The sequence below is a fragment of the Phacochoerus africanus genome, chromosome 8 (genome assembly GCF_016906955.1).
Source record: "Phacochoerus africanus isolate WHEZ1 chromosome 8, ROS_Pafr_v1, whole genome shotgun sequence".
Classification (NCBI taxonomy): domain Eukaryota; kingdom Metazoa; phylum Chordata; class Mammalia; order Artiodactyla; family Suidae; genus Phacochoerus; species Phacochoerus africanus.
The window spans coordinates 153,415,913-153,442,422 of NC_062551.1; the positions used below are offsets into that span (position 1 = coordinate 153,415,913).

The 26,510-nt window shown below is 36.0% G+C and overlaps 1 protein-coding gene across 3 annotated transcripts in view; it reads left to right on the forward strand.

Annotated features, from left to right (window-relative positions):
- Positions 1–453: 453 nt before the first annotated feature.
- Positions 454–26,510, forward strand: part of OMA1 (OMA1 zinc metallopeptidase) — a 69,253-nt gene continuing 43,196 nt past the window's right edge. The window contains exons 1-7 of one of the 3 annotated variants that reach the window (XM_047788896.1): positions 454–509; positions 7,922–8,440; positions 11,385–11,613; positions 14,227–14,400; positions 14,500–14,607; positions 17,246–17,374; positions 21,008–21,082. In XM_047788896.1, coding sequence (XP_047644852.1) covers positions 7,941–8,440; positions 11,385–11,613; positions 14,227–14,400; positions 14,500–14,607; positions 17,246–17,374; positions 21,008–21,082 — 1,215 coding nt within the window. In that variant the 5' untranslated portion in view covers positions 454–509; positions 7,922–7,940. Of the gene's footprint in view, positions 621–7,921; positions 8,441–11,384; positions 11,614–14,226; positions 14,401–14,499; positions 14,608–17,245; positions 17,375–21,007; positions 21,083–26,510 lie in introns of all 3 variants that reach the window. The other 2 variants (XM_047788897.1, XM_047788895.1) reach the window with 2 other exon arrangements.

Consider the following 26,510-nt stretch of genomic DNA (forward strand, 5'->3'; position numbering starts at 1 on the left):
ACTGACTTCCGGATGCTTCAGGTTCCTTAATGTTCCTTAGTGTTCCTTAAAACATGTCTCGTGAAAGTAGAGAGTTCTCTGGCTCCAAAGATGACAACTATTAGTGCAACTTCAGAACCAATACACCTTAGCTTTTGGCAGCCCTTCCTTTTGGCCAGCACTGCCTTGGAACCTACAGCGGACACAGCGTTGCCTGGATCACCCTTTCCAGGACCAGGTCAGCTTCCAAGACACGAGTAAGTCAAGATGTTTCTAGGCCAGCAATCCAGCCCAGGGCCATGTCCCCCCGCCGACCACGCGGAGGCACTAGAGCGCCACAGTTCAGGCCTGATCCCGAGCCCGCGGAGACGACGACTCTGGGCGGGGGTATTGACTGCCCTGTGTGGGCGGAGCAAGAAGGGCTCAGGTCCGATCCCAGGGCAGGAAGTGAAGGGGCGGGGCTTCTTCGGAGGGGTGTGCGCCTGCGCCTAGGCCGGGTCGGTGGAGTCCTTGCTTTGGTGCCTGCTACGGTCTGTCCTGGTGGGGACGCCTTTGCCTCGTCTTTACGAGTTTGGCCGGGCCCAGGGGAGGGGGCCGAGTACGGGAGCTGGGGTGCGGAGATCCGTGAAGGGGGCGCTGGGGTGAGGAGCCGGGACCCGGAATGCGGGGTTGGGGTGGCGAGGCCTGGGGTGCGGGAGGGACGCGGGGTGCCGGGGTGGGAGTGGAGGGAAGGGCGAGTGTGAAAGAGCCGGTAGGAGTAAAGCCTCATGCTCCCGCCGGGTTCCCCTCTTGGGGTGAAGTGCCGGACCCCAGGCTGCTCCAGGGTTGCAAGTTGGCAGGTGGCTGCATTTTCAGCAAGACTACCTCCGTCTCCTCCCAGCCATTCCTTATTAGCGGCCCCTTTTGAAAGTTGTGTTTTGTATTAACGCAGTATCTTGCGCCTGACAGTGACACCTTCACCCAGGGAAAACCGCTTCCAACCCCTTAAGGCATCATGAGACTTAGTCTCTCTCTTTTACCTCCTCCCTCTTAAAAGTAGAGAAAAGTTTTCCTGCTTAAACCCTACAAGGAAAGATAGAAAATTCCCTGTCTAAACAGTTGCAGGAAATTTAAATAATTCTTTCATGAACTTGTCTACAAAAAACTTTTTTTATGCGCTTTAAATGTTGTCACTTGCCTGGGTAAAGTGGAGCAACAGTTGTGTTGTGCCATGCAGTCGTCAATGAGAAATTTTAATCCAGGGAGATGAAAATACTTCATTGGGAATTCATGGGTTGATCAGCTGTGGTGACTCCAACCAGTGCTATGTACTCCTCTCTATAAGGTCATATCCCTCATCCTCAGCCATGGTGTCTGGGTGCCGTCTGACATTTGGAAGCTTAAGAACCAAGTCTGTTGCCTTCCAATTTATTATTATTATTATTTTTAAGCCTTCCGTCATGTGTGTACTTTGCTTGAATGATTATTTAAAAGCACATGTCCCATTTTTGCCAATCTGACAGCTGTTTCCATAGAAACCAGAGAAAAAATAGTCATTTTCAGCAGAGTTGTTAAAACTGTCTTCCAGGCTTCAGCTGTGAGTGCCAGTGAGTGCCGTACTTGCTCACTCTGAGATGGTACTTAAAGAATTAGGGATCTGAAATGTTCTTAAAGGCTAACAATCCAAATTGTTTAATTTTCTCACATTATTAATTTAGTCATCCTAGAAGTCTGCCAGCTATGTTTGTTGATCTCCAGTTCTTTGAAGAGGATGTGTCAGGCCTGGTTCTCTCTTGCTCTGTGTAGTTGAGTGATTGGCTCTTTGAAGATGTATAAATAGATTTCTTCTCCCATTCTTTACCCTTTCTTAAGGATAAAGCAGGGATTACAAAATAACAGGCACTATTTCTGTTCTCACTGACACTTGTTGATGGTATAAATGAACAGATTTTTACTTACATACGTAATACATACAGTGTTTGGGGCTTCTGCTTCTACCTTCTGTGTCAGTATAATACTTTTTAAAAATAATACGTAAGCCATGAGGGATGAGCAGGAGTTTGCTTGTCATATGAGCGGAGGTAAGCAGCGTAAATAGTTGTGCACAGACAGAGATGAGAGCTTTCCTTCTCTGAGAGGTGTAAGTAAATCAGTGAGTCTGGAGCTTAGAAATGGGTGAAGGAGGGGTGGGAGGTGTTATTATTTTGAGGGGCCTGGTTATGCAGGCATTTATTGAATCTTATGGAAACCAATGGAAATTACAAATATAGTTGCCTTTATTGGTTTGGGGCTTACAAAAGTAAGAACACATCCTGTAAAAATTTAAACAGCACAGAAATATATAAGATGGAAATACTAAATCCCTTAAAGCTGTCATCCTGCCACCCAAAATAACCACTGCGAATGGTTTGGTGAATATTCCTTTAGATTTACCTATATTTGTATATGTATGCTAGCATAATTTAGTATTGCTATTTTTGCAAATGGGGCGGAGATTTTAGTCTCTTGTTTTCTGTGGTATGGTGTGTAGTATAGGCACTGGTGGGATATTTAGTGAATGAGTGAATAATGTAATTCAGAGATCAAAAACTGAATGGAGTCTGTGTGTCAGTAGGCGTAAACATTGCAGTCTAGGCCTATCCTCTAAATTGAGGCTGTGGAGTGCACTTATGAAAAGGGAGTGTGGTTGGATAAGTGTCCAAAGCTTGTTTACTTCAGTGAAAGAGTGTATTTGTGTCATTTGTACAGTTTTGACTTCTAGTAGAAGACATTCTATATTTGCCTTAAGTACACTTTCCTATTTGAAATAAATCTTTAAACAGTTTTTCTTCTGGAGGGCCCATCGTGGCTCAGTGGTAATGAACCCGACTAGGGTTCCATGAGGATGAGGGTTTGATCCCTGGTCTCACCCAGTGGGTTAAGGATCCTGTGTTGCTGTGAGCTGTGGTGTAGGCCGGCAGCTACAGCTCTAATTGGACCCCTAGCCTGGCAACTTCCATAGCCACGGGTGTGGCTCTTAAAAAAAACAAATTTTTTTTTTCTACATTTGCCCAAATGCCATAAAAAAAATAGTAATTGCCTTTCTGAACTATTCTGCTATTCATGGATAACCTTTAATTTTTTAAATTTCATAGTACTTATCAGTTAATGAGAAACTGTATTTTAGTATCCCCTAATAGTCTTACTAAAGTGCTTTTTTTTTCCCCACTCAGCTTGCAGTTAAGGATTGAATTTTATGCTGCTTCTGTAATTCACATGCCACCCAGCCAATGAAAAAGTCTTACTGGCTGCTCAAGTACTAATTTTTTTTTTGTCTTTTTTTTTTTGCTATTTCTTTGGGTCGCTTCTGTGGCATATGGAGGTTCCCAGGCTAGGGGTCTAATCGGAGCTGTAGCCACCGGCCTACGCCAGAGCCACGTCCGCAACCTACACCACAGCTCACAGCAACGCCGGATCCTTAACCCACTGAGCAAGGGCAGGGACCGAACCCGCCACCTCATGGTTCCTAGTCGGATTCGTTAACCACTGCACCACGACGGGAACTCCTCAAATACTAATTTTAAAATGATTTCCAGGCTTAAAATATTTTATCACTTTTCAGCTGTGTTCAAGAAAGGAAAAGAAAACTAGAAAGTATCTTGTCAATAAAGTCAACTGTTATATATCAGCTTGGACTCTACTGATTTAAACTTGGCAGTAATTTTAAAAGGGTTAACTAAGAGTTAATGTTTACTTAGCACATCCTTTATTCACATTATACATTAAAAATGCAAGGGCAGAATTATAAAGTATATTAAAAATTGAGTAATTTTCAAATAGTTTGATGTATAAATAATACTATTTGTGAAAACTGATGTTCTGAAGCATCTTTCCAGGTAATATTGTATTAGTCGAGGTTGCGTTAGGTTTATGTATTTGCCCCCTTTATTATGAAGCTTTTGAAATACTCAGAAAACTGAAAAAATGTTTAATGAGCACATATAGAACCACCACGTAGGTACAAAGATTAACATTTTACTGTATTTATGTACTATGTGTATATACTTTTACTATAAAATTTGAAAGTTTTATTCATCATGAAGAGTTTAGCAGGTATTTCATGTGTAAGATATTCATGTACATAACCACATCATATCATTTAATAAAATAAGTGATAACCTATAACCTAAAGGCAAATTCATATTCAAATTATTACACTAGTCCCAGTTGTCTTCTAAAGCTAATTTTTTTCTTTCACACTAGGATCTAACCTAAGTTCAGAAATTATGTTAAGTTGTCTCATTTTAGTATAATCTTAAAAATAGCATAATGTATAGTTGATATACAATAAATTGGACACACTTAAACTGTACATATGTTTTGTCGTAGGTGTATATCTGTGAAAACAACTCCACAGTCACAGTAGTGAATATTTTACTTGTCCCTCAAACTTTGTAATCCCTTATATTTACCTCTCTATCCTCTGATTTCTCCATAACTATAAATTAGTTTGCATTTTCTGTAGTTTATATTATAGAGCTGGAATCATGGAGTATGTTTTTGGGAGGGAGAGTAGTGTTTTTCCTGTACATTTTTTTTTTCCTATGTATGGGTCTCACTTCTCTCATTAGCTAATACAGAAATCAAATTGTTTTTGTGTATTGCTCTTGTATTCTGCCACATTAAACTCATTCTAAGGGTTGTTTTTTTTTTTGTAGATTTTTTTGGATTTTATCAATATACAATCATGTTACCTAGGAGTAAAGACCCTTTTACTTCTTTATTTCTTGTCTGAATGCCATTTATTTCTTTAGTCATGTATGCATTTATTTAATTCTATTGCACCGACTATAATCTCCAGTAAAATGTTGAATAGAAGTAGTGGGAGCAGACATCCTTTTCTTGGTCCTGATCTCAGGAGGAAAGTATAGCATTTCATCAATAAATATGCTGCTGGCTACAGTTTTCTGTAGACGTACTAGTTTACTGAGAGTTTTTAAATCGGGGATGGATGTTGGATTTTATCAAAAATTTTTTTGTGTCTTTTGTGGTGATCATGTTGTGTTCTCTTTTTTGAGGTAATTCACTTTCAGGGTGAGTTACATTGATTAGTTTATGAATTTTGATTCAACTTTGCATTCCTGGGACAAACCTAACTATGTCATGATGTGTTGTCTTTTTAATATATTGAATTAGATTTCCTAAAATATTATTAAGATTTTTTTTTGTATTGATGTTCATGAGAGATACTACTCTATAGTCTTCTTGTAGTTTTTTTTTTTTTTTTTTTTTTTTTGAATCTGTCTTTGGCTTCGAGGTAATGCTGGTCTTATGAAATGAATTGCAAACTATTCCTTTTTAATCTCCCAGAAGGGTTTGTGTAGAGTTATTAATAATTCTTCTTTAAATGTTTGGTAGAATTCCCCAGTGAAGTCTTTTGGTTCTGAAGCCTTCCTTGTGGGAAGGTTTTTAACTACAGATTCACTTTCAAAGATTGAGTATAGTGCTATTCAGTTTATGTCTACTTGAGTAAGCTCTGATAATTTGTATCTTTCAAGGAATGTATCCATTTAATCTAAGGTGTCAGGTTTAAGATTTTCTCTTTCATTGATTTTTGAGAAATTTGATATACCTTGGAGTGGTTTCCTTTGTGTTTCCTGAGGATATGATTTGTTAAACTTCTTAAATTTGTGGGTTTTACAGGTTTTATCAGATTTGGAAAAATTTTGGTCATTATTTTTTCAAGTTGTTTTTTTTTTTTTTCTTTTAGGATCCAATTGCATATATATTAGGTCACTTGAATTATCCCACATGTCATTAATAGTCTGCATTTTTTTTTCTTTTTCGACTGCACCCGTGCCATATGGAACTTCTGGGTCAGGGATGGAATCCTAGCTGGAACTGTAACCTGTGCTACACCTGCAGTAACACAGGATCCTTAACCCACTGCGCTGGGCTGGGGATCAAACCTGTGCCTTCTCAGGGACAAGCCAGATCATTAACTCACTACACTACAGGGGAGCTCTGTTCTATGCATTTTTTTTTTTTTTTTTGCTCTATGCATTTTTTAAAGGCTGTTTTCTCTGTGCATTTCGTATTGGATGGTATTTATTGATTTCTCAAGTTCAAAGTCTTTATTTCTGCAATGTCTAATCTGGTACTAGTGCTAGTCTCATCCAGTGTAATTTTCATCTAAGACATTGTAGTTTTCTTATATAGAAGTTTAGTGAAGCCCTTTTGAAAAAATATATTCCATGTCACTATATAACATGCTCAGACTTTCCTTTAACTTCTTAAAAATATGCAATATAATAACTATTCAACTATTCACTATACCTTGTCTGCTAATACTGTCTCCTTTGTTATTTAGGAGTTATTTTGTAATGATTGATGTTTCTCATAATCATGGATCACACTTGTATTATTTAGGAGTTAGTTTATAATGATGGATGTTTCTCATAAGCATGGATCACTATCCTGCTTCTTGCATGCCTGGAAATTTTAAGTTATAAATTGTACTTTGTTATGTGGTAGATATTTTTATATTCTTATACATGTTCTTGAGCTTTTTTTCTAGAATGTGCTTAAGTTACTTAGAAACAATTTGATCTTTCTGAGTGTTGCTTTTAATCTTTGTTAGGTAGGATTAGAGCAGCTTTTAATCTAGGACTCATTTTTCCCTAATGTTGAGGCAGAACCCTCTGAGTACTCTACCCAGTGCCCTGTGAATTAAAAGGTTTTCCCTTTGAAGGGTGGAAGCAGGCGCTCTACGCTGCACTGTGTGAGCCCTGCATATTGTTCCTGACCTGCATCAAAGGTGGTCTTTCTCAGCTTCAGGAGTAATCTTAGACACGTTTGCCCTGATCAGGATTTAGCTCAATACCAGAGGTGGGTTTTCTGCACATCTCTGGAGTTGTTTCTCTGTGCAACTCTCCTTCCACCTGTCCTCTGCTCTGAGCTCTTGCCACTGTGGTCTACTTGAATTCTCAGCTTCATCTCTTTGATTTAGGGGAACCTGGGCTGTGCTAGTTTTCTCTTTTTGGCATAGTGGCCTGGAAGCTCTCTCCAGGTAGTAGCAAGCTGGGGGCAGCCGTAGTGCTCACCCTACCTGTTTCCCACCTCTCAGGGATGACTGTTCTTCATTGCCTAAGGTCCAGAATGTCAAAGCCATTGTTGCACTTGCTGTTTTATTTTTAAATTGAAGTATGGTTGATTAAAAATACTCTGTTAGTTTCATGTATAGCAAAGTGATTCAGTTTTTTTAATGTGTGTATATATATGCCATAGAGGGAACTTCCTATTTGTAGACTTGTCGATGATAGCCATCCAGACCACTGTGGGATGGTGGGGTGGTACCTTATTATGGTTTTGATTTCCTTTTCTCTAATAATTAACTATGTTGAGCATCTTTTCATGTGTCTGTCGGCCATCTGTGTATCTTTGGGAAAATGTCTGTTTAGGTCTTCATATTCTGTTTTTCAGTTGTTTTTGTCGTGTGACTAAGCATGGTCCCTCTTACTCCATCCTGCCCCAAATCAGAAGTGCCAGTATTATATTGGGAAGGAACAAAGTTTTTATTTAAAAAAAATACATTTTCTTAGATTTTACTATTCCCTTAAATACTCTTTCCCCCATTACTGCCAATTATTGAAACTTAATGCTGTTTCTGTTTAATCCATTTCTTATTCCCCAGATAATTTAGCTGTTAAAATAAAAATAGACTCCCCTAACTAAAAACGAAAGCTGGAAAGAAGAAAAAAAAAAATCCAAGTTTTCAAAGTACATGTTATTGAGTAAAAAAAAGTAAAGTAAAACTTCTTTGGTTTTTATTGCTAAGAGGCGTTGCTACAAGGGTAGTAAGTGGAAACCCAAGGTAATTTAGAGATGTGCTAAAGGAAGAACAGCGTTTTTGTAGGTGTTTTTTCCCAGTTTGGTAAATAAAGTGTTTTGCTTAGATATTTATAGTTTATATTTTGTGTTGCAGATAATCAAGTGTAACAAAGATGAGCTTCCTCTGTGGACTGCAGTCTGCTGCTAGAAACTGTGTTTTCTTCCAATTTAATTTACTGACCAACTGGAAAAAATGTAACACACTAGCTGTAACCCTACGGGACTGTCATCAAGTGAAAATTAACCATATAGTGAATAAATCTCAAGGCCTGAGAATTAATCAGGGTGATCGATTGGCTTTTCTGCCTGAAAACTTTGATTTCTATCGGACTTTTATTAACAGAAGAGCAGGATGCCTTTTGGACACCAAAAGTAAGGGAATTTGGATGATTACCCGCAAACGACCTGCATGGAATGACTCTTTTTCAAGACAGCTAAGGATGAAAGGTGTTCCAGTAGTTCCTACTCCTTCAGTATCTCGCCTTCTAAACTGTTTACCCACAAGAGACGTAAGGAGTTTCCACACTTCTCCGCGGTTTCACGCTGCTCCAGTTCCTCTCTTGTTAATGATTCTTAAACCAGTGCAGAAACTACTTGCAATCATTGTGGGCAGGTAAAATGCTTTGTGAAAAATAAACTTATATTTAAAAATATCAGTAAAAGTACACTTTTAAAGAAAACTTACTAGATTTTTCTCCCGTAATTAGCTCAGAATTAAGTTTCTAAACCATTAGTTCTACCTAGTTTTGTTATGTATGGTTTAATAATCTTGAAATCATTTACCGCATATAGTACAGAAATGTGATTTTTAAAAAATTATTCTCATATATCTTTTTTTTTCCAAAAGCTTCTCCCTAGCATTATTTATTTATTTATTTATTTATTTTTGTCTTTTTGCTATTTCTTGGGCCACTCCCACGGCATATGGAGGTTCCCAGGCTAGGGGTTGAATCGGAGCTTAGCCACTTTCCTACGCCAGAGCCACAGCAACGCGGGATCCGAGCCGCGTCTGCAACCTCCACCACAGCTCACAGCAACGCCGGATCCTTAACCCACTGAGCAAGGGCAGGGACCGAACCCGCCACCTCATGGTTCCTAGTCGGATTCGTTAACCACTGCACCACGACGGGAACTCCTATTCTCATATATCTTGTGTAGACACTATTGAAAATATCTTATTTATGATTACAAGAATCAGAAATGTTTCTTATAGCTCATATATAAGAAAGTACTTAGAAACTTTAGTTCATGGAATTTGAGGCAGTGGGTCATGAAACCAAAAAACTTTGTTTATTTAAGAAAGGGCTCATTCCTAGCCAAGGTAACTCTTAATTAGTATTTATTTTTCTATTCTGTTTCTAGCAAATCTTTATTTTCCCTTGGTGAGCCTTTATAATAATGTTTTTGCAACTAAATAATACTTCATATTTTATTTAAACCTCCCTTTCATAATTAAGCCTGTTTTCTCTTTTTTGCTCTGTGAACATTTAAGAAAGGTAAAGTTAAGCGTTGTTTCCTTATGAAGCTTTCTTATGTTTGATAACTATGAAGTGCCTTCTTACTTCCATACTAACCAACCCAATTTTCTTTTTCTGAAAAATCAAGAACCTCATTGTTCTTTATGATTAGGCACTGGCACTGAGAAAATATGCAGCAAATTTAACTGGAATTTAAGTAACTGTCAAAGAAGGGTGAACTAGTTAAACTAGTAAAACAGTGAAAAACAGCAGTAAAAACAGATTTTATTCAGAACTTTTGCAGTAGGTCAAGAGAGACCTCAGTAAAGAATCAAAGTCAGTTCTGAATACAGCATGGGCTAGCAGGCAGGGTGAGGCTTGGTGGAGGGAAGATTACAGAGAGGAAAAATCAGGAGCAAGGGAGATTCTACCTAAACTGACCTACCAGGGTTCTCGCTGAAGGCAGAAGGTGATCAGACCACCTTGGGGATAATGAATGATAAGGAACAGATTAGCTGTCAAGAGTGATCAGATATAGAGGATGGGAGATGCTGGCTGAATTGACCTAGCAGAATTCTTGCTAAAATTGAACCATGCAGGTTATGAACCCAGGAGTCCAGAAGTCAAGGCTTACTTGAAAAAGAGGTCAGGGGAGTCTTGAGTAGAGTTTGGTGGAGGAGAAAATCTTTGTCACACCTCAGCCCAAATTCTTGGGCCATTAGCTTTTTTTATTCTTGTAAATTACTTATTTTTAACTTTCTGTTGTTGTTCTTAATTGTAAACCACAATTAGACTTTTCTTTTAGGATATGTTTTCATACATTTTATTTTTTGTCTTTTTTTTAATGGCTGCACCTGTGTCATATAGAAATTCCCAGGCTAGGGGTTGATTCAGAGTTATAGCCGAATAGTTATAATGAGCTGCATCTGCGACCCACACCGCAGCTCATAGCAACACCGGATCCTTAACCCACTGAGTGAGGCCAGAGATTGAACCTGTGTCCTCATGGATTCTAGTCAGATTTGTTTCTGCTAAGCCACGACAGGAACTCCTGTTTTCATACATTTTAAACAAAGAATATCATAAACTTTTAAATTGGAAAGAAGCATACTTCATAGTTTAGTCTTTTTAGGTTGAAACACTTTAAAGGCATATGAGATGTGTTACTTAACAAATGACTTGAAGTTATTTTATGAAATAAATTTTGTCAAGAGAGTGATATATATGTTTTAAATTTTTGTTGTAATTTCATAGATGAACTCACGGGGAAAAGTTTTTGTCCCAGTGTTGAAAACGCTGCTGGTTGTCAAAATGTCTCTGACCCTGATAAGCAGCAGAGAGTATATTTATATTGCTGCCTGGCAGAATTGGACCCCCTCAGATGTTATCTAGAAAATCTCTCATTTCCTTATCTCCAGTGCTTATGCTCTTATTACCTCTCCTTTGCCATGTTCTTGAGGGGTTCGTGGAGTTTCTCTACTGAGCAATATTTATTTCTAAAATGATGGCTGAGATAGTTTCCCTTGTACCTTGCTGAAGTACTAGCAGACTGTGCCAGATGTCTGATGAGCAGCGGGGAAGTGCTGGTGAAAGGTACAGATTTATTCTGCCATAATCCCCTCAGATGTTTATTCAGGCAGTTTATCCCTACAGCACATTGCCTTCCTTGCTTGGTTTTCCTCATGACCTCTGTGACCTTGGGCAAGTTGTGTAACTTCTCAATGTTAATTTTACCTTCTGTAACGGGGTTATTAGGAAGAGTAAATGAGATGACGTATAGCAATTAAAAGAGTACTCTGAATGGGGTAAGCAGTCAATAAATGTTAACTAGTGGTAGTTGCAGTCAAATAGCTTCTCATTTAGCAGTTACCTTTAAAATAACAAAATTCCAATGAGCATTAGCATTTGTAGCTATAGCTGTGTATAATTGATTAATTTTCCATCATTTAGCTAAGAATTTTATAAACTGAAAAAACCATCTATACAAAGGAATATAACAATTTAGGTATTTGAGCAGAAACACTGTTGGTGTGTGCTTTAAGTTTCGGCGATATGTACTGATTCTATTATCAGAACTTTGAATTTTTCTTTTTGCTCTAGGGGCATAAGGAAATGGTGGCGGGCACTTCCTCCTAACAAGAAGGAACTATTTAAAGAAAGTGTGAGGAAGAATAAATGGAAGCTATTCCTTGGTTTGAGTAGTTTTGGATTGCTCTTTGTAGTGTTTTATTTTACTCACCTGGAAGTGAGTCCAGTCACAGGAAGGAGCAAACTACTATTATTGGGGAAAGAACATTTCAGACTTTTATCAGAACTGGAATATGAAGCAGTAAGTAGTAAGAATTGTTTTTAATTAGATTGCTTGATGTCATACTCAAAGCAGGAAAGTTTCTCAATTATGGAGAGATAAACTACTTTTTAATTTTAATCTCTCATAGGAAATTAGCATTTTTTTCCAAAAGGCCTCAGACCTTGCATACTTAGTATTCCTACTGCCTCCAATGCCTTTCCTCTCGTTCACCCAGCTAACTCCTGCTAAACGCATGTCACTTTGAATATCGCTTTCTCAGGAAAGCCTGCCTTGATTATCCTGACTGGGTTAGGCTGGGTGGCTACATCCGACTCTAGGGGGTATCTGTCATAGACTGAATTATGAATAAGTCACTTGTAGTTGTGCTCAGTGCTTGGCCATATTGGGCTTAGGTCTCTTTTATTTTCTGTTTGCATATTGTACTTTTCTTTTAAAACACCATTAGGCTGACATAATTATTTGCATAATTATTTACTTCCTGATCTGTCTCCTTGCGACACTAGCTTCATGGGGTCGGAGACCCTGTCTGTTTCTCATTTTATCTTAATTACTGGCACACTGTACAAAGTAATGCTTAGCATATATTTTTTTTGAATACACGTATCTATAATTTGAATTTTTGTACCTTGAAAATAAAGTAGAATAAGATGGTTTTTTTCCCCCTCAGACTTCACTTTTGGCAATTGATTATATTTTTTGAATGCAAAGTAAAGTTGGAATTCAAAAGCTATAACTCCTTAGAAAGTATAAACTCAAAACATTTTTTTACCAGTAGTGAGTTCCTAGAGGACAAATCACCTTTCTATCTCTTGTGCTTAGCACATATACGATATAGACAAACCTCATTATATTATGCTTCGCTTTATTACACTTTGCAGATACTGCATTTTTAAAAATTGGAGGTTTGTGGCAATCCTCCATTGAGCAAGTCTGTTGACACCATTTTTCCCGCAGCATATGCTTACTGCAATTCATATCTCTTTGTCACATTTTGATAATTCTTGCAATAAATAGTTCAAACTTTTCATTATTTTTACATTTGTTACAGTGATCTATTATCTGTGATCTTTTACTCTTGCAAAAGAGATTATGACTCACTCAAGGCTTAGATGATGTTAGCATTTTTTAGCTAGGATTCTTTAAATATGTACACTTTTTTTTTAGACAGTGCTATTGAACACAGTAGACTGCAGTATAGTATAAATATACCTTTTATATGCACTGGGAAACCAAAAAAATTCATGTGGCTTTACTTTATTGAGATCCTCACTTTATTGTGGTGGTCTGGAACTAAACTCAAAACATCTCTAAGGTCTGTCTGTGTATGTTCAATGAATGTTTGTTGAATTGAAGTCTTATGTAGCCTCACTTGACAGCTTTGTCCTGGTTAGGTCTTTATATCAGTCTTTATATATTTTTACTTTAATTAGGCTTCTGAGTTTGTCAGCGGAGAGTTAATTACCATGAAAACAAAAACAACAATGGTTTTTCACTAAAAAGTTTAATAAAGATAAAACCAAACTCTTACATACAGAGTTTATACAGAGATTTGAGATGTTTCTTAGACTAGTCTAGTTGGAAGCAAGTTTGAGGAAGGTGTTAAGATTTAGAAAGGCCTGCTATTAAATTAGTGCAGCCTCTACCATTTATATCACTAAGAAACTTAAAAAAATTATATGCATGTAGATGTATGTATTCTTTTTTCTTGTTTTTTAAACTACAAATGTAACCTGCTTGATATGAAAATTCAAACACATGTCCTTATAGGATTATTATAAAGTACTATAGTTACATATATTGTTTGTTATAAGTACTTCAGTGGTTTTGTTTTAGACACTTTACGTTGGTGACTTGTGCTTTTAAAAATGCTAATCAAGATAAAGATTTTTAAATTCATATTCCACAAGATCATCTATCTTTAATGCATCTCAAGGAAGAAGGTGACAAATGTCCTGATTCATATGTGAAAGAAATTATACATTTTATGGAAATTTGATATTTTCAGAATATCTTTAATTTTCTAAGTATACTTGAAAGAGTCTGTCATGAATATAGCTTCAGAAAAAGTGTCTTCATGTGGTGGTTAGTTTTAATTGGCATGGTATAGAGAAAATGTTATGCCCATTAGTTCTAAAATTTCAGTAATTTCCTTTCAATCCATGTGAATAAACACTTTAAAATTAATGAAGTGTCCTTTTTTGGTAGATGTTTAACATTTTTATGTTAGCATGTTATGAAAGTAATTTTCTTTTGTATTTTAGTTTCTTACATGAAATCTTCATTTCTCTAGTCAATGTTTTTTTGTTTTCTTAAATAGGAAAGTAGAAATCATATTTAAGCATTTCATTTGTTTATGGGCTACCAGAAAAGAAGAATGACATTTTTATTTCAACCAATGCATATGAAAAATCCTAGTTATTAGAATTTATTCCATTTGCAAGAAACCAGATCGCTTTTGCATGAATAATTCAAATTTGAAAAAAATTGAGTTATTTAATATATGCAGGTTTTTACATAATTAAAAATTAAAATGTTCAACAATAAGTAGCCATATAACTCTCCTTAAAGCAAAAGAAACATTTTGTAGAGCTAACACTCTCTTAAAGACTACTTTTCTTTTTAATCTTTCAGTGGATGGAAGAATTTAAAAATGACATGCTAACTGAGAAAGACGCCCGATACCTGACTGTTAAAGAAGTGGTTCATCATTTAATTGAATGCAATAAAGATATTCCAGGGATCTCTGAGATCAATTGGGTTATTCATGTGGTTGATTCCCCAGATATAAATGCCTTTGTGCTTCCAGTAAGTCAATGTTCCCCAGTCTAATTTTTAATTGTTACATTTAAAGTCCTTGCCTTTTATGGCGTTCTAATTGTTAATATTATTTTCTTCATGATGCAGAATGGACAAGTGTTTCTCTTCACTGGGCTTTTAAATAGTGTGACTGATATTCATCAGCTTTCCTTCCTTATGGGCCATGAAATAGCACATGCAGTACTCGGGCATGCTGTAAGTACCTCAAATAAATGTTCAGTTAGAATACTGCTTTGAAGTTATTTAGCAAGTTAAATCGTTGAGAGAACTAAATTTTTTCAGGTTTTTTTAATGATAGAATTTTGGTTTTTAGCAGTTGATTTATTCTGTTACATGAAAAAGTATCATTGGCTAATTTTGAGAATTTTTATGGTCTTTAGTATTTGATACTGAATAATTAGTGTTTCTCTTAAATACTGTTTTTATCACCTGTCTCTTTTGCTAAAAAGTAATTATTCTCAACCTCTAATTATTTCAAATTAGATTTTAAACATTTCATAATTATTAACGTACTTGTAATCTAGTCAGAACATTAACTGTAAGAAAGTGATGTTACTATTTAAGTGGTAGATCAGTTTTCTTGCTTTTTTATTCATCCTCAGAGGATAGCTTAGAGTATCTTGGAAAATGTCTAGAATAATATGCCATATAATTAATGCAGAGTAATAATAATAATAATACCTTGCCATTTTACAGTTTACTGAGCTTTTTAATACATACTTCTCATTCGTAATTTGATTACCATCCTCGTGGGTTAGGTATTTAATATTCCTGTGTTATATACGAGAGTTCTCTGTTTAACAGGACCCTAAGTAACATGACTAATGTCCCAAGCTGGCAGAATTGGGACTTTAACCAAGGTCTTCTGTCTGTAAGTCCAGTGCTGCCTCCTTTACCACAGCTACCTGGTTGTTGGCAGTACTCTTCTGGTAGATCATGGGTTCAGGCTGATTTATGCTCTTGTGAATACGCATCTGTTTGATTGGTACGAATCTGGAAAAATAGTATATTTGTTTAGTCATAGTTTTATTTTTATTCATTAAAAATATGCCTGGCTCATTTGTCCACATGATTAGAGAAAGGTATATTTTCTAACTGAAAACACAAAGGTAAATAGTGAAAGGATTGTGAAATACTGTATCAGAACTGCAAGTAATATTAGCTTCAAGTGGAAATGAAAATGTTATTAATCCCTCTAAAAGTCATCTCAGATTCTCTCTACCTTAGAGTATTACTAAGATGAAGTGGGCCAGAGTTGTGCTATTCTGGAGCATGAATAGTAATTGCCTACTTTATTTCTTCTAAGTTACAGGAAAAATTTTTGAAATGTTTTCCTTAAGCAGATACATAGAAGAATAAATCTGAGCAGTAGAAATACATTATGTTTTTCTAGAAATGGCTTCATAACTGCAAAATCAATCAATTTTAGCCACTTGTAGTATTTAAAAGGTGTTCATTTCACCTTTTAAATGTAATGTCTGTACATTAATTTTTCTGACATCTAGATCAGTGCCTTATTTGGCCTAATGTTATCATCTCATTGCAAGAACAATAATTAGATGAGACATGAAAAGCAAATCACAGCCTTAAAAATAGGAAATAGTTGTTAATATTTCTTTGTTAGAGGTCTTAGACATTGTTAACACTGTTTTCTCTTTTGGGAGTCTCCATTTTGCTTAGGTCTAGCCTTTTGTTGTTATTTTCATTATTTATTACATGAATATAGATTTAAAAAATTTTGGGGTCTCTTAGGCTTATGTAATAGCAATTATATTGTTTATTAATTCATTATAAGAACTTTCTCTTCTGTAATGACTTCCGTCATTTGGAGTTCTACTCTTTAGTGCTAAAATAATTCCGTAATTGTTTTTCATGAATCATAGTTCTTACAATGAAGTGAAGAACACTTTGCAAGGGTGGATTATATTAAGAAGTGTTCTGGATGATCATTTTCAATTGTCAGCCATGTTTCATACATTCAAGTAATGATTCCTGTATTTTCAGTATCAGTATTACAATAACATTTATTAATCAGCTTTGGTTGTAAGCAGTGAATAATCCAGTGCATTAAACTTGTATTAAGATATTATTACTCAAAACAATTTTAAGTGAAACCTTTTTTTTGACTACCTGCTGTAAGTAATTACAAGAAAATCATATAACTAAATTTCCTAGTCCTAGGCTGATAAAATTGTACACTTGCATAAATCCTCATAGATTAGATCATGAAGTCCAAAAGACATTTATTTAAAATAAATTTCTGGTATTTTTCTGAATTGTTCCTTGTTTTAATTGCTTCATATGTTGGGCAGTATTTGGTCTTTGCCCAAAAGTATAAGCATAGTAAACATGTGTATTTGATTTTTTAGAAAGATTTAATGACTATTAGAAACTGTAGCTTCCTGGATTTGATTTCCTTTGTTCTTTTGCTAATAGCTGTATGAATTTGGGCACCTCTTTTAACTTTGCTTCATCTTAGTTTATCTAAAAAATAGGGAACAATTGTACCTATTTTGCAAGGTTATTGTGCTTCTTAATATAAGAAACTGCAGGTTAATGAACCTATCGCTGTGTCTGAATGATGGTAATGGCTCAAGTGTATGTTAGTTGAATGAATGAATGAATGGAATGAACGTAAATTTGTAAGAGATGGAAGAAGCAGACTGGGAGGGGATAAAGCACACAGAAGAAAAAGAACTTGCAGTTTTACTTGGTGAAGTTCAGTTAAACACATCTAATTATTTCATGTTATTACACACGATGAACTAGAAAATGTAAGCATGTACTGTCTAAATTTATTAAGTGTAATTTTCATTGTTTTGATTTTTCTCAGGCAGAAAAGGCTAGCTTGGTTCATTTACTGGATTTCCTAGGTCTGATTTTTCTCACAATGATTTGGGCCATTTGTCCTCGGGATAGTTTGGCCCTTTTGGGCCAGTGGATACAGTCTAAATTGCAAGAGGTAAGTCTGAGACAATAACTTGAATGTTCAGTGGCCTGTGGTGAGGATATTTTAATATTACTATAAAGCAAAAAATACCTGAGGTGTTTTCACATCTTGTCATGAATCTTATTGCAAAATATCGGTACTAATTTTTAGTGTCTTAGGTTTTCTTATTTCTAGGGGGTGTGAGCTTTCAAATTAGAAAATATTGGATTTCTCAAATGATGGAGCTAGATGAATTAGAAGGACTTAGCAGCTTGTGGCTACTATAATTGTTTTGTTGTTTTTCATAGTTATTGTTCTTACAGAGAGAAAACCCAGTCACAAAACCTTTCTTTCCTTCTGTTGCTTTATCTTCAAACTGTACGCTTTTGTTTCTCAGTAACGGTGGTGTACTCACTGGATGACTCTTCTTCCCCCCAAATATTTGCATTTTGGTGGAGAACTCTTAAAACCTGTAAACTTTAATGGGCACAGGGTTGGCAGAAGCTGCTTGCCTACCTCACTTCCTCACTCCCCGTTAAAGTAATATTGCCTGAAAAATATTGAAAGGACAGTCTTTTTAGTGGCTGCACCTGGCACGTACAAGTTCCTAGGCTAGGGGTCAGATCAGAGCTGCAGCTGCTGCCTGAACCACAGCCACAGCAGCACTGGATCCAAGCCGCATCTGTGAGGCAGCTTGGAGCAACACGGGATCCTTAACCCACTGAGCAAGGCCAGGAATCAAACCCGCATCCTCATGGAGACTACATTTGGTTCTTAACCCACTGAGCCACAACAGGAACTCCTGAAGGGACAGTCTTATTCGGTGTTAACTTTTCTTTAGTACTTAGATATAATGAGTAGTCATCTGATAAAATATGCCGAATCCTCCACATTTTGTTCAGAACAGTACACCACCGAAAGTCGTTCTTGCAGTCTTGATAATTGCTTTGTTAACTAAGATTAATTATTTTATTTTACATCTTTCATCAAATATTTCCTCTTGTCCTAGGAGGTTTGGTTATTTAGGAACAATCTGTTATTTGTTTATTCTGTGATTTGTGGAGCACCCATCAAGAGTGCCATCTGGGTGCTGTTTAAATCTAACATGTAAAATTCTTTTAGACAAATTGCTTTTGAAATTGAATAAGTCTTTTATTCAGTGTTGCCATATCATTTGGTTTCATTTATAGTGAAATAAGAGTTCTTAAAGGGAAAAAGAAGGAATGGTTACTGCTTAGGTTATATAGAATCTCATATTTAAATTTTATTTTTATCATTAATATGCTGGGAAGTCAAAGAAGGTAGTGTAGTTTTTTTTCCCATTTATCAATAGATTGCTTTTTTTTTTTTTTGGTAATGTAATCAGAAGATTAGATTATAAGGAAGATAACTTAAAGCTGTTTCTCCCTTGACATACGTGATAATCCTGCTACATTGGTACAATTCTTTAATAGTTGAACTGAGGACCTCCCTTTGTGGCTCAGCGATTAACGAATCTGACTAAGATCCATGAGGATTCGGGTTGGATCCCTGGCCTCGCTCAGTGGGTTAAGGATCCGGCACTGCCATGAGCTGTGGTACAGGTGGCAGAAGCAGCTCAGATCCCGCGTTGCTCTGGCTGTGGTGTAGGCCGGCAGCTGTAGTTCTGATTCAATTTGATTCGACCCCTAACCTGGGAAATTCCATATGACGCGGGTGTGGCCCTAAAAAAGCAAAAAAAAAAAAAAAAACTGAAAATGAAGTAAGGATTACTTCTGTTTGAACCCTCCCCCACCAAATCAAGGCCCCTCCCAATATTGGTGACAAGGAAATATTTCTCTTTTTGTGACTGGAGAGCAGAGGGGGATGCTGGTAGTAAAGTTATTGAGGGGGAAGTGCTGAAATTTTTTTTTTTTTGGTCGGAGAAGGGAAGAAGTAGGGGCCCTCCCTTAACTGTTTTGGTGTAATGTAACAGCCCTAATAGAGCACTACCAGGTAGGGTTTTTAGAGCTGTTAGTAATAACCATAGTAGCTAACATTTATTGAGTACTTACTATATGTTTGGTACTAGGATAAACACTATATATTAATTTTGTACAGGGGTTAAGAATACCAGCTCCGATCAGATGGATCTGCATTTGAATTTAAACTCTCTTAGACCTAAATTCTGTAGAATTTTAGCAGATTACTTATTAGAGGTCTCAGTTTCTTTATTTGTAAATTTGGATAATAATAGTGGCTAACTCAAAACATGGGTATGGGTTTAATGATGCATTTAAAGCACGATTTCTCAATATAAGCATGATTGATATTTTGGACTGATGATTCTTTGTTATAGAGAGTTGTCCTCTGCGTTGCAGAATGTTTAGTAGCCTCTAAATATCTAGATGCCTGTGTACATCTGGCCTCTACCCCCCAGTAGCTCTCCTCTCTTTTCCTCAACATCGGTTGTGACAATCAAAAATATCTTCAGACATTTCCAAATGTCCCTGAGGGACAAAATCACATCCAGTTGAGAACCACTGACAAAGCATTTAGTACAGTACCTGCTACAAAGTAAGGACTCAATAAATAGGAGTTATTATTATTGTTTGCTCATTTTATCCTCTCTGCAACTCTAGGGGTTTGGTACTCTTAATGCTCCATTTTACATATGATGCTACTGGGCTTAGCGGGGTTAAAAAATTAGCCCAGAGCTCATAGTTAATAAATGTTGGCATTTGGGCTTGAACATAAGTTTTTCTGTTTTTAAAGCCAATGTTTTTAATCAGTTATACTACCAGTAGATGTATTGGGACACCTGCAGACTGTTCATGGAGAGCAAACACACTGTTTAATAGAGTTCAACAACTTGAAACAGACATGATCTAGAAGGAAGTAGGTCATATCTAATGGCCATGTATGGTGGATTAAGTCGATTATATTATTTCTAGCCATTGCTGACGTGTAGCTAGCTACCTCTGAATAATTGCTTCTCCAGTTAATAGTCCTTTTCTCAAAAATCCTGTCTATTGATCTATCGTCTACAAAGTTTTAGTACTTACTGAAAATTAGAATTTAACTGGAAAGCGTTCACATAAATACAAGTAATTAGGACAATTAAAGTTATATCTATTTGTATTTTTTTATTGAAGTTGGAAGAAAAGTCCATTTTCCTAACTAATCAATAATTAGAAAACAGAGGAAATTAAGAAATTAAGATAATATATCAAAATAAGAACATTCTGCTATATGGTTATTTCTCTAACTGAAATAAATCCTTTAGTAGTGTCAGTGGCTATTATATAGCTATATTTTTTCAATTTTCTTTCCAAACTGCAAGATCAGAATGTTCCTTGGCCATATTAAAAGCCTGTGTCAATAAGCTTTCTTAGGGAATCCTCTACCTAGCAAGTGGAGAGTATAATTGGAAAAATAGAAATACTCTGTATGATACTGTGGACTCTCCAGAAGTTTGTAGGTGTAGTTTTTTCCTATTCTTTTTATGTTTTTAAAATATTAATCTCTAATGGAGGAAATAAAGGCTGCACTTTCTTTTATACTCTGGTGTTCTTTAACTGTTAATCATGGAGAGCATAAAAACTATGTCCTAGATACTCCGTGTGATAAATTTTTAAAATCTCATGATGTTGCTCCTTTTGTTATGAAATAGTCTTAATGGAACTTTTCTTTCTTATTTCTTCTTAGTTTATATTTGATAGACCATATAGTAGAACGCTGGAGGCTGAAGCTGACAAAATTGGACTAGAGCTTGCTGCAAAGGTAAAATGTTTAGTAGTTGAGAATACACAGTGTCCTTCACATAGTAAAAGATAAATAGGTGTTGTCTTAAGATTTGGCATGAACGAGAATGAGAGTTGGACTGTATATGATTATTCATTAATACCTTTTTAAGTCTGTGCCTTCTGGAAGCTATTGCTATCTTTATTTTACTCCTCTCCTTTGTTTTGCTGAACTAAGGAGGCTTTTTGCATAAGTAAGATGATGTGTAGCAGTCTTTCCCCAGTTGAAGAAAGGTTCATCCTGTTGTAGCTATAATTCTGGCTGAGTCAAACTGAATTTTTACCGTTTAAATAAACGGCAGAAGTGCAGTCTTATTACTGTATCTTTCAGATTATTTTTGTTGCAACAGATGGCTTATTTTTGCTAGCCATCATGGGAAGCTCTAGGCCTTTACTGTGGTTTAAGTTGGCTTTGTTCTTGTCTGCTTAACAGGTCACTTCATGCCTGCCTGCTATTTTTAATCACCTGTGATAATTGCATGTTATTAGTAGGATTTACATTGGAAGTAAAACTGCATTTTAAAAATGACTGAAAACAATGCTACTTTAATATTAAATTCAAATTGTATTTGATTCTTTATTGAGTTTTCAGTAGTTATTAAAAGTCCTAACTATTGGAAAATTACTATTATCTGAGTTTCTTATGAATTTTTATGGATTTAATTTTATAAATCAAGATATTCGCTTACAAAAGCATTATTCTTTGAATGTTATGTAAGTAGAATTAAGTGAATTATCAGACTGCATAGATTAAGAGGTTCCTAAAAAATGGGCTGTTGATTGACTCTATCAAGAATTTCCTGATTTTAATGTACTACAGTCTGAAATTTTCCCTCTACTTAAGTGCATTCTGTGTTCTGATTAAGAAACTTTTGCATATTTCAGTAGGCTGTTTCCTGTTTTATTTCCAAGAAGTTTTATTGTTTTGTCAAATAAAATATAAAGAAGAGGTCAAGATAATTTTTTTCCCATGTGGGTATCTAATAGACTCAGAACTGTTTATTGAAGAGTTATCTTTTCTCTGCTATACTTCAGTGTCTCTTTTCATCAATGTGGGAAGCTGTATGTAGGTCTGTTTCTGGACCCCCTGTTGTATTCCATTGGCCTGTTAGTTATCTTCGAGCCAGTACCACATTGTCATTGTAGCTAATGAATCTTAATGTCTGATATCTTGATGTCTTGATTTCTGTCCTCCGATGTTCTGCAATATTAACTGGGTTATTATTCTTGGTCCTTTGCTTTTTCACGTAGATTTCAGAATCAGTTTGTCAGATTACACATCTGTACAAAAACATGCCTGATACTTTGATTGGAATTGTATGTATCAAATATAGATCAGTTTGACTACTGTCAACAGTATTGAGTCTTCCAATCCATGGATGGTATATTTGTCAATTCATATAGATGTTCTTTAATTTCTTTCAGTGATGTTTTGAAATTTTTTCTTTGTAAAGGACTTAGACCTTTTGTTAGATTTATTGTTAAGTTTTGACATTTTTATTATAAACAGTATTATTGAAAAAATAAACTTGCTTCTGTAGAAATAAATTTGATAATTGACTTTATAACCAGCAACCTTATTAAATTCACTTAATTTTGTGTAGATTGTTTTAGGTTTTACATACACGATTATGTTGTCTGTAAAAAACTACAGCTTTATTGCTTCTTTTCCATTCCATGTACTTTCTTTTTTCTTTCTTTCTTTTTTTTTTTTTTTTAACATTACGGTAATGGCCAGAAACTTCAGTACAATGTGAACGGTGGGCAGCTTTGTTTTTTTCTGATCTTAGTGGAAAAGCATTCATTATTTCATCACTAATTCTGATGTATGTTATAAGCTTTTTAAAAATCTGACTTTTGTGGAGTTCCCGTTGTGGCGCAGTGGTTAACGAATCCGACTAGGAACCATGAGGTTGCGGGTTCGGTCCCTGCCCTTGCTCAGTGGGTTAACGATCTGGTGTTGCCGTGGGCTGTGTGTAGGTTGCAGATGCGGCTTGGATCCCGCGTTGCTGTGGCTCTGGCGTAGGCCAGCGGCTACAGCTCCGATTAGACCCCTAGCCTGGGAACCTCCATATGCCGCGGAAGCGGCCCAAAGAAATAGCAAAAAGACCAATAAATAAATAAATAAAAATCTGACTTTTGTCCTATAAGAGTTTTCCTTCTATTCTAATATGCTTAGGATATTTTTTTAAATTATGAGTCAGTATTAAATTTTATCACATGGCTTTTCTGCATTTATTGATGATTGTATAGTTTTACCTTTTTTTTTTTTTTTGGTATTTTTGCTATTTCTTTGGGCCGCTCCCGCGGCATATGGAGGTTCCCAGTCTAGGGGTCGAATCGGAGCTGTAGCCACCGGCCTACGCCAGAGCCACAGCAACGCGGGATCCGAGCCGCGTCTGCAACCTACACCACAGCTCACGGCAACGCCGGATCGTGAGCGAGGGCAGGGACCGAACGCGCAACCTCATGGTTCCTAGTCGGATTCGTTAACCACTGCGCCACGACGGGAACTCCCCTGTTATTAACTTTTTAATTTATTGCTAGCATTGGTCTACTAATGCTTAGTTTGGAATGTTTCTATGTTCACAGGAGGTACTGACTTGGAATTTTCTTATAATGTCTTACCAGGTTTTGATATCAACATTATGCTGACCTCATAAAATGACATTTTCTTTTCAGAGTATCTTGTCATATTGCAAGCATTGATATGTTATTGTTTTCTTCAGTTTAAAATATATTCTTTTCATTGTACTTTCTTCTACGACCTATGGGTTATTTAGAAGTATATTCCTTAGGTTCTGAACATTTGATGATTTTATAGTTACCTTTTGTTTTTGATTTCTAGTGTAATTACACTCTGATAGGAGAATATATTGAATTGTGAATCCTTTCAAATTTGTTGGGTTTTGCTTTATGGCTCAGCTTGTTACCACATTTGTTAAAATGGCATGCACCTGAAGGTGGATTCTGCCGTTGTGGGTGCACTGTTCTTCATATGTCAGTTCTGTCAAGCAAATTCTGTTGTTTCAGATCATCTATATCCTTGATGAATTTTTTTCTCTGCTTTTTTTTTTTCTAGTAATAAAGAAAGGTGTCTCTTATTTTGGTTCTGGATTTTTCTGGTTTTGCTTTTAGTTTTATTACTTTTTAATTTTTTGGCCACGCCTGAGTCATGCAGAAGTTCCTGGGCCAGGGATTAAACACATGCCATAGCAGTGACCCAAGCCACAGCTGTGACAATGCCAGATCCTTAACCCACTGAGCCACCAGGGAACCCCATTAATTTTTGTTTTGTATATTTTAATGCTATTTTTAGCATACATATCTAGGATTGTTGGATCTTACTGGTGGCTTGATCCTTTGATCAGTATGTAATCCCTCTTTGTCTTTAGTAATGCTTCTTGCCTTAAGTTCATTTTTTCCTTTATTAGCATTGTTATGACAGCTTTCTTTTGGTTAGTGCTTGCTTAGCATATCTTATTCCATTATTTTATTTTCAGATTTTTTGTGTTCTTATGAATTTCTTATAATTAGCACATGGTATTGTTTCATTTTGTTCTTTGCCTTTGCCCTTTTGGGAATGTTTTCAGTCTGTTTACATTTTAAATTTGCATTTCTTAATGACTGATGCTGTGGAGCATATTTTCATGTGTGTACTGGTCATTTATGCATCTTCTTTTGTTAATTGTCTTTTTAGATACTTAACTCATTTTAAAATTGAGTTGTTTTCTTTTTTTGCTTTTTAGGGCCGCACCTGCAGCATATGGAGGTTTCCAGGCTAGGGGTCTAATGGGAGATACAGCTGCCGGCCTACACCAGAGCCACAGCAATGCCAGATCCGAGCCACATCTTCGACCTATACCACAGTTCACGGCAACACCGGATCCTTAACCCACTGAGAGAGGCCAGGGATCAAACCTGCAATCTCGTGGTTCCTAGTCGGATTTGTTTCCACTGTGCCACAACAGAAACTCCCCTAAAATTGAGTTGTCTTACTCTTACGTTTTAAGAGTTCATTATACATTTGCTGGATACAAATCCTGTCAAACATTTGTGCACATATTTTCTCTCATTTTATAATTTGCTTAATTAGTTTTTAATAGTGTTTTGAAGGGTGAGTTTAAACTTTCTCCACTTTGTGTTTAATTTACTCTTTTTTCTAGTTTTCTAAGGTAGGAGCTTGGATAATTGGCTTTAGACTTTCTTCTTTAGAATAATAATTTAAAGCTCTCAGTTTCCCACTCTGCATTATTTTAACTGGACACAAATTTTGATATGTTGTGTTTTTATTTTCAGTTTAGTCAGAATATTTTCTAAAATTTCCTTTGTGATTTCTTCTTTCACCCATGTGTTGTTCAGAAGTGAATCATTTAATATCCAGGTATTTGGAGTTTGTCTGTTTACTTCTAATTAATTCTTTTGTGGTCAGAGAAATACTCTGTGAGATTTTAATTTTTTCAGATCTGTTAGGACTTGTTTTATGGTACATTTTATGGTACAAAATAGATCATTTGATCTATTTTGGTGAATGTTCCATCACTTGAAAAAAATGCATATTCAGTTTTTGAGTGTATATTTTATAAATTTCAATTAAGTTAAGGTAGTGTGTAGTGTCAATCAAATCTTTTGTATCCTGATTTTTTGTCTGCTTGTTTCTGAGAAAGGAATTTTGAACTCTCTAACTATATTAAAGATTGTGTATTTTTCTGTTTTAACTTCAAGTTCTGTTTGTTTCAGCCTCATGAATTTTGAAGCTATTAGGTGCATACATATGTGGATTTCTTTTATCCTCTTATTGACTCGATTGGTTGTTATGAGGTATTCCTGTTTATCTCTAGCAATACTGAAATTTTTTTCTTTGGCATTGATTTTGTTTGACATTCTTTTATTTGACATTAATATAGATATTCTAGCTCTCATGTTACTGTTCACTTTGAGTATCATTTTTCTACTCATTTGCTTTCAAACTGAGTTTTTGTATTTAAAATGCATCTTTCACAGATGGCATAAACTAGATTCTTGCTTTTTATTGTTTGACAGACTCTGCCCTTATTTTGAAGTGTATAGTCCATTTATATTTAATGTCACTGATACTGTTGTATTTAGGTCTGCCATTTGCTTTTATTTTATTTTATTTGTCTTTTGTCTTTTTAGGGTCATAACTGCAGCATATGGAAGTTCCCAGTCTAGGGGTCTAATCAGAGCTATAGTTGCTGACCTGTGCCACAGCCACGCCAGATCTGAGCCTCGTCTGTGACCTACACCACATCTGATGGCAATGCTGGATCCTTAACCCACTGAGCGAGGCCAAGGATCGAACCCACAACTTCATGGTTCCTGGTCAGATTCGTTTCTGCTGTGCCATGATGGGAACCCCATTTTTTTTTTTTTGTCACTTGCTTTTT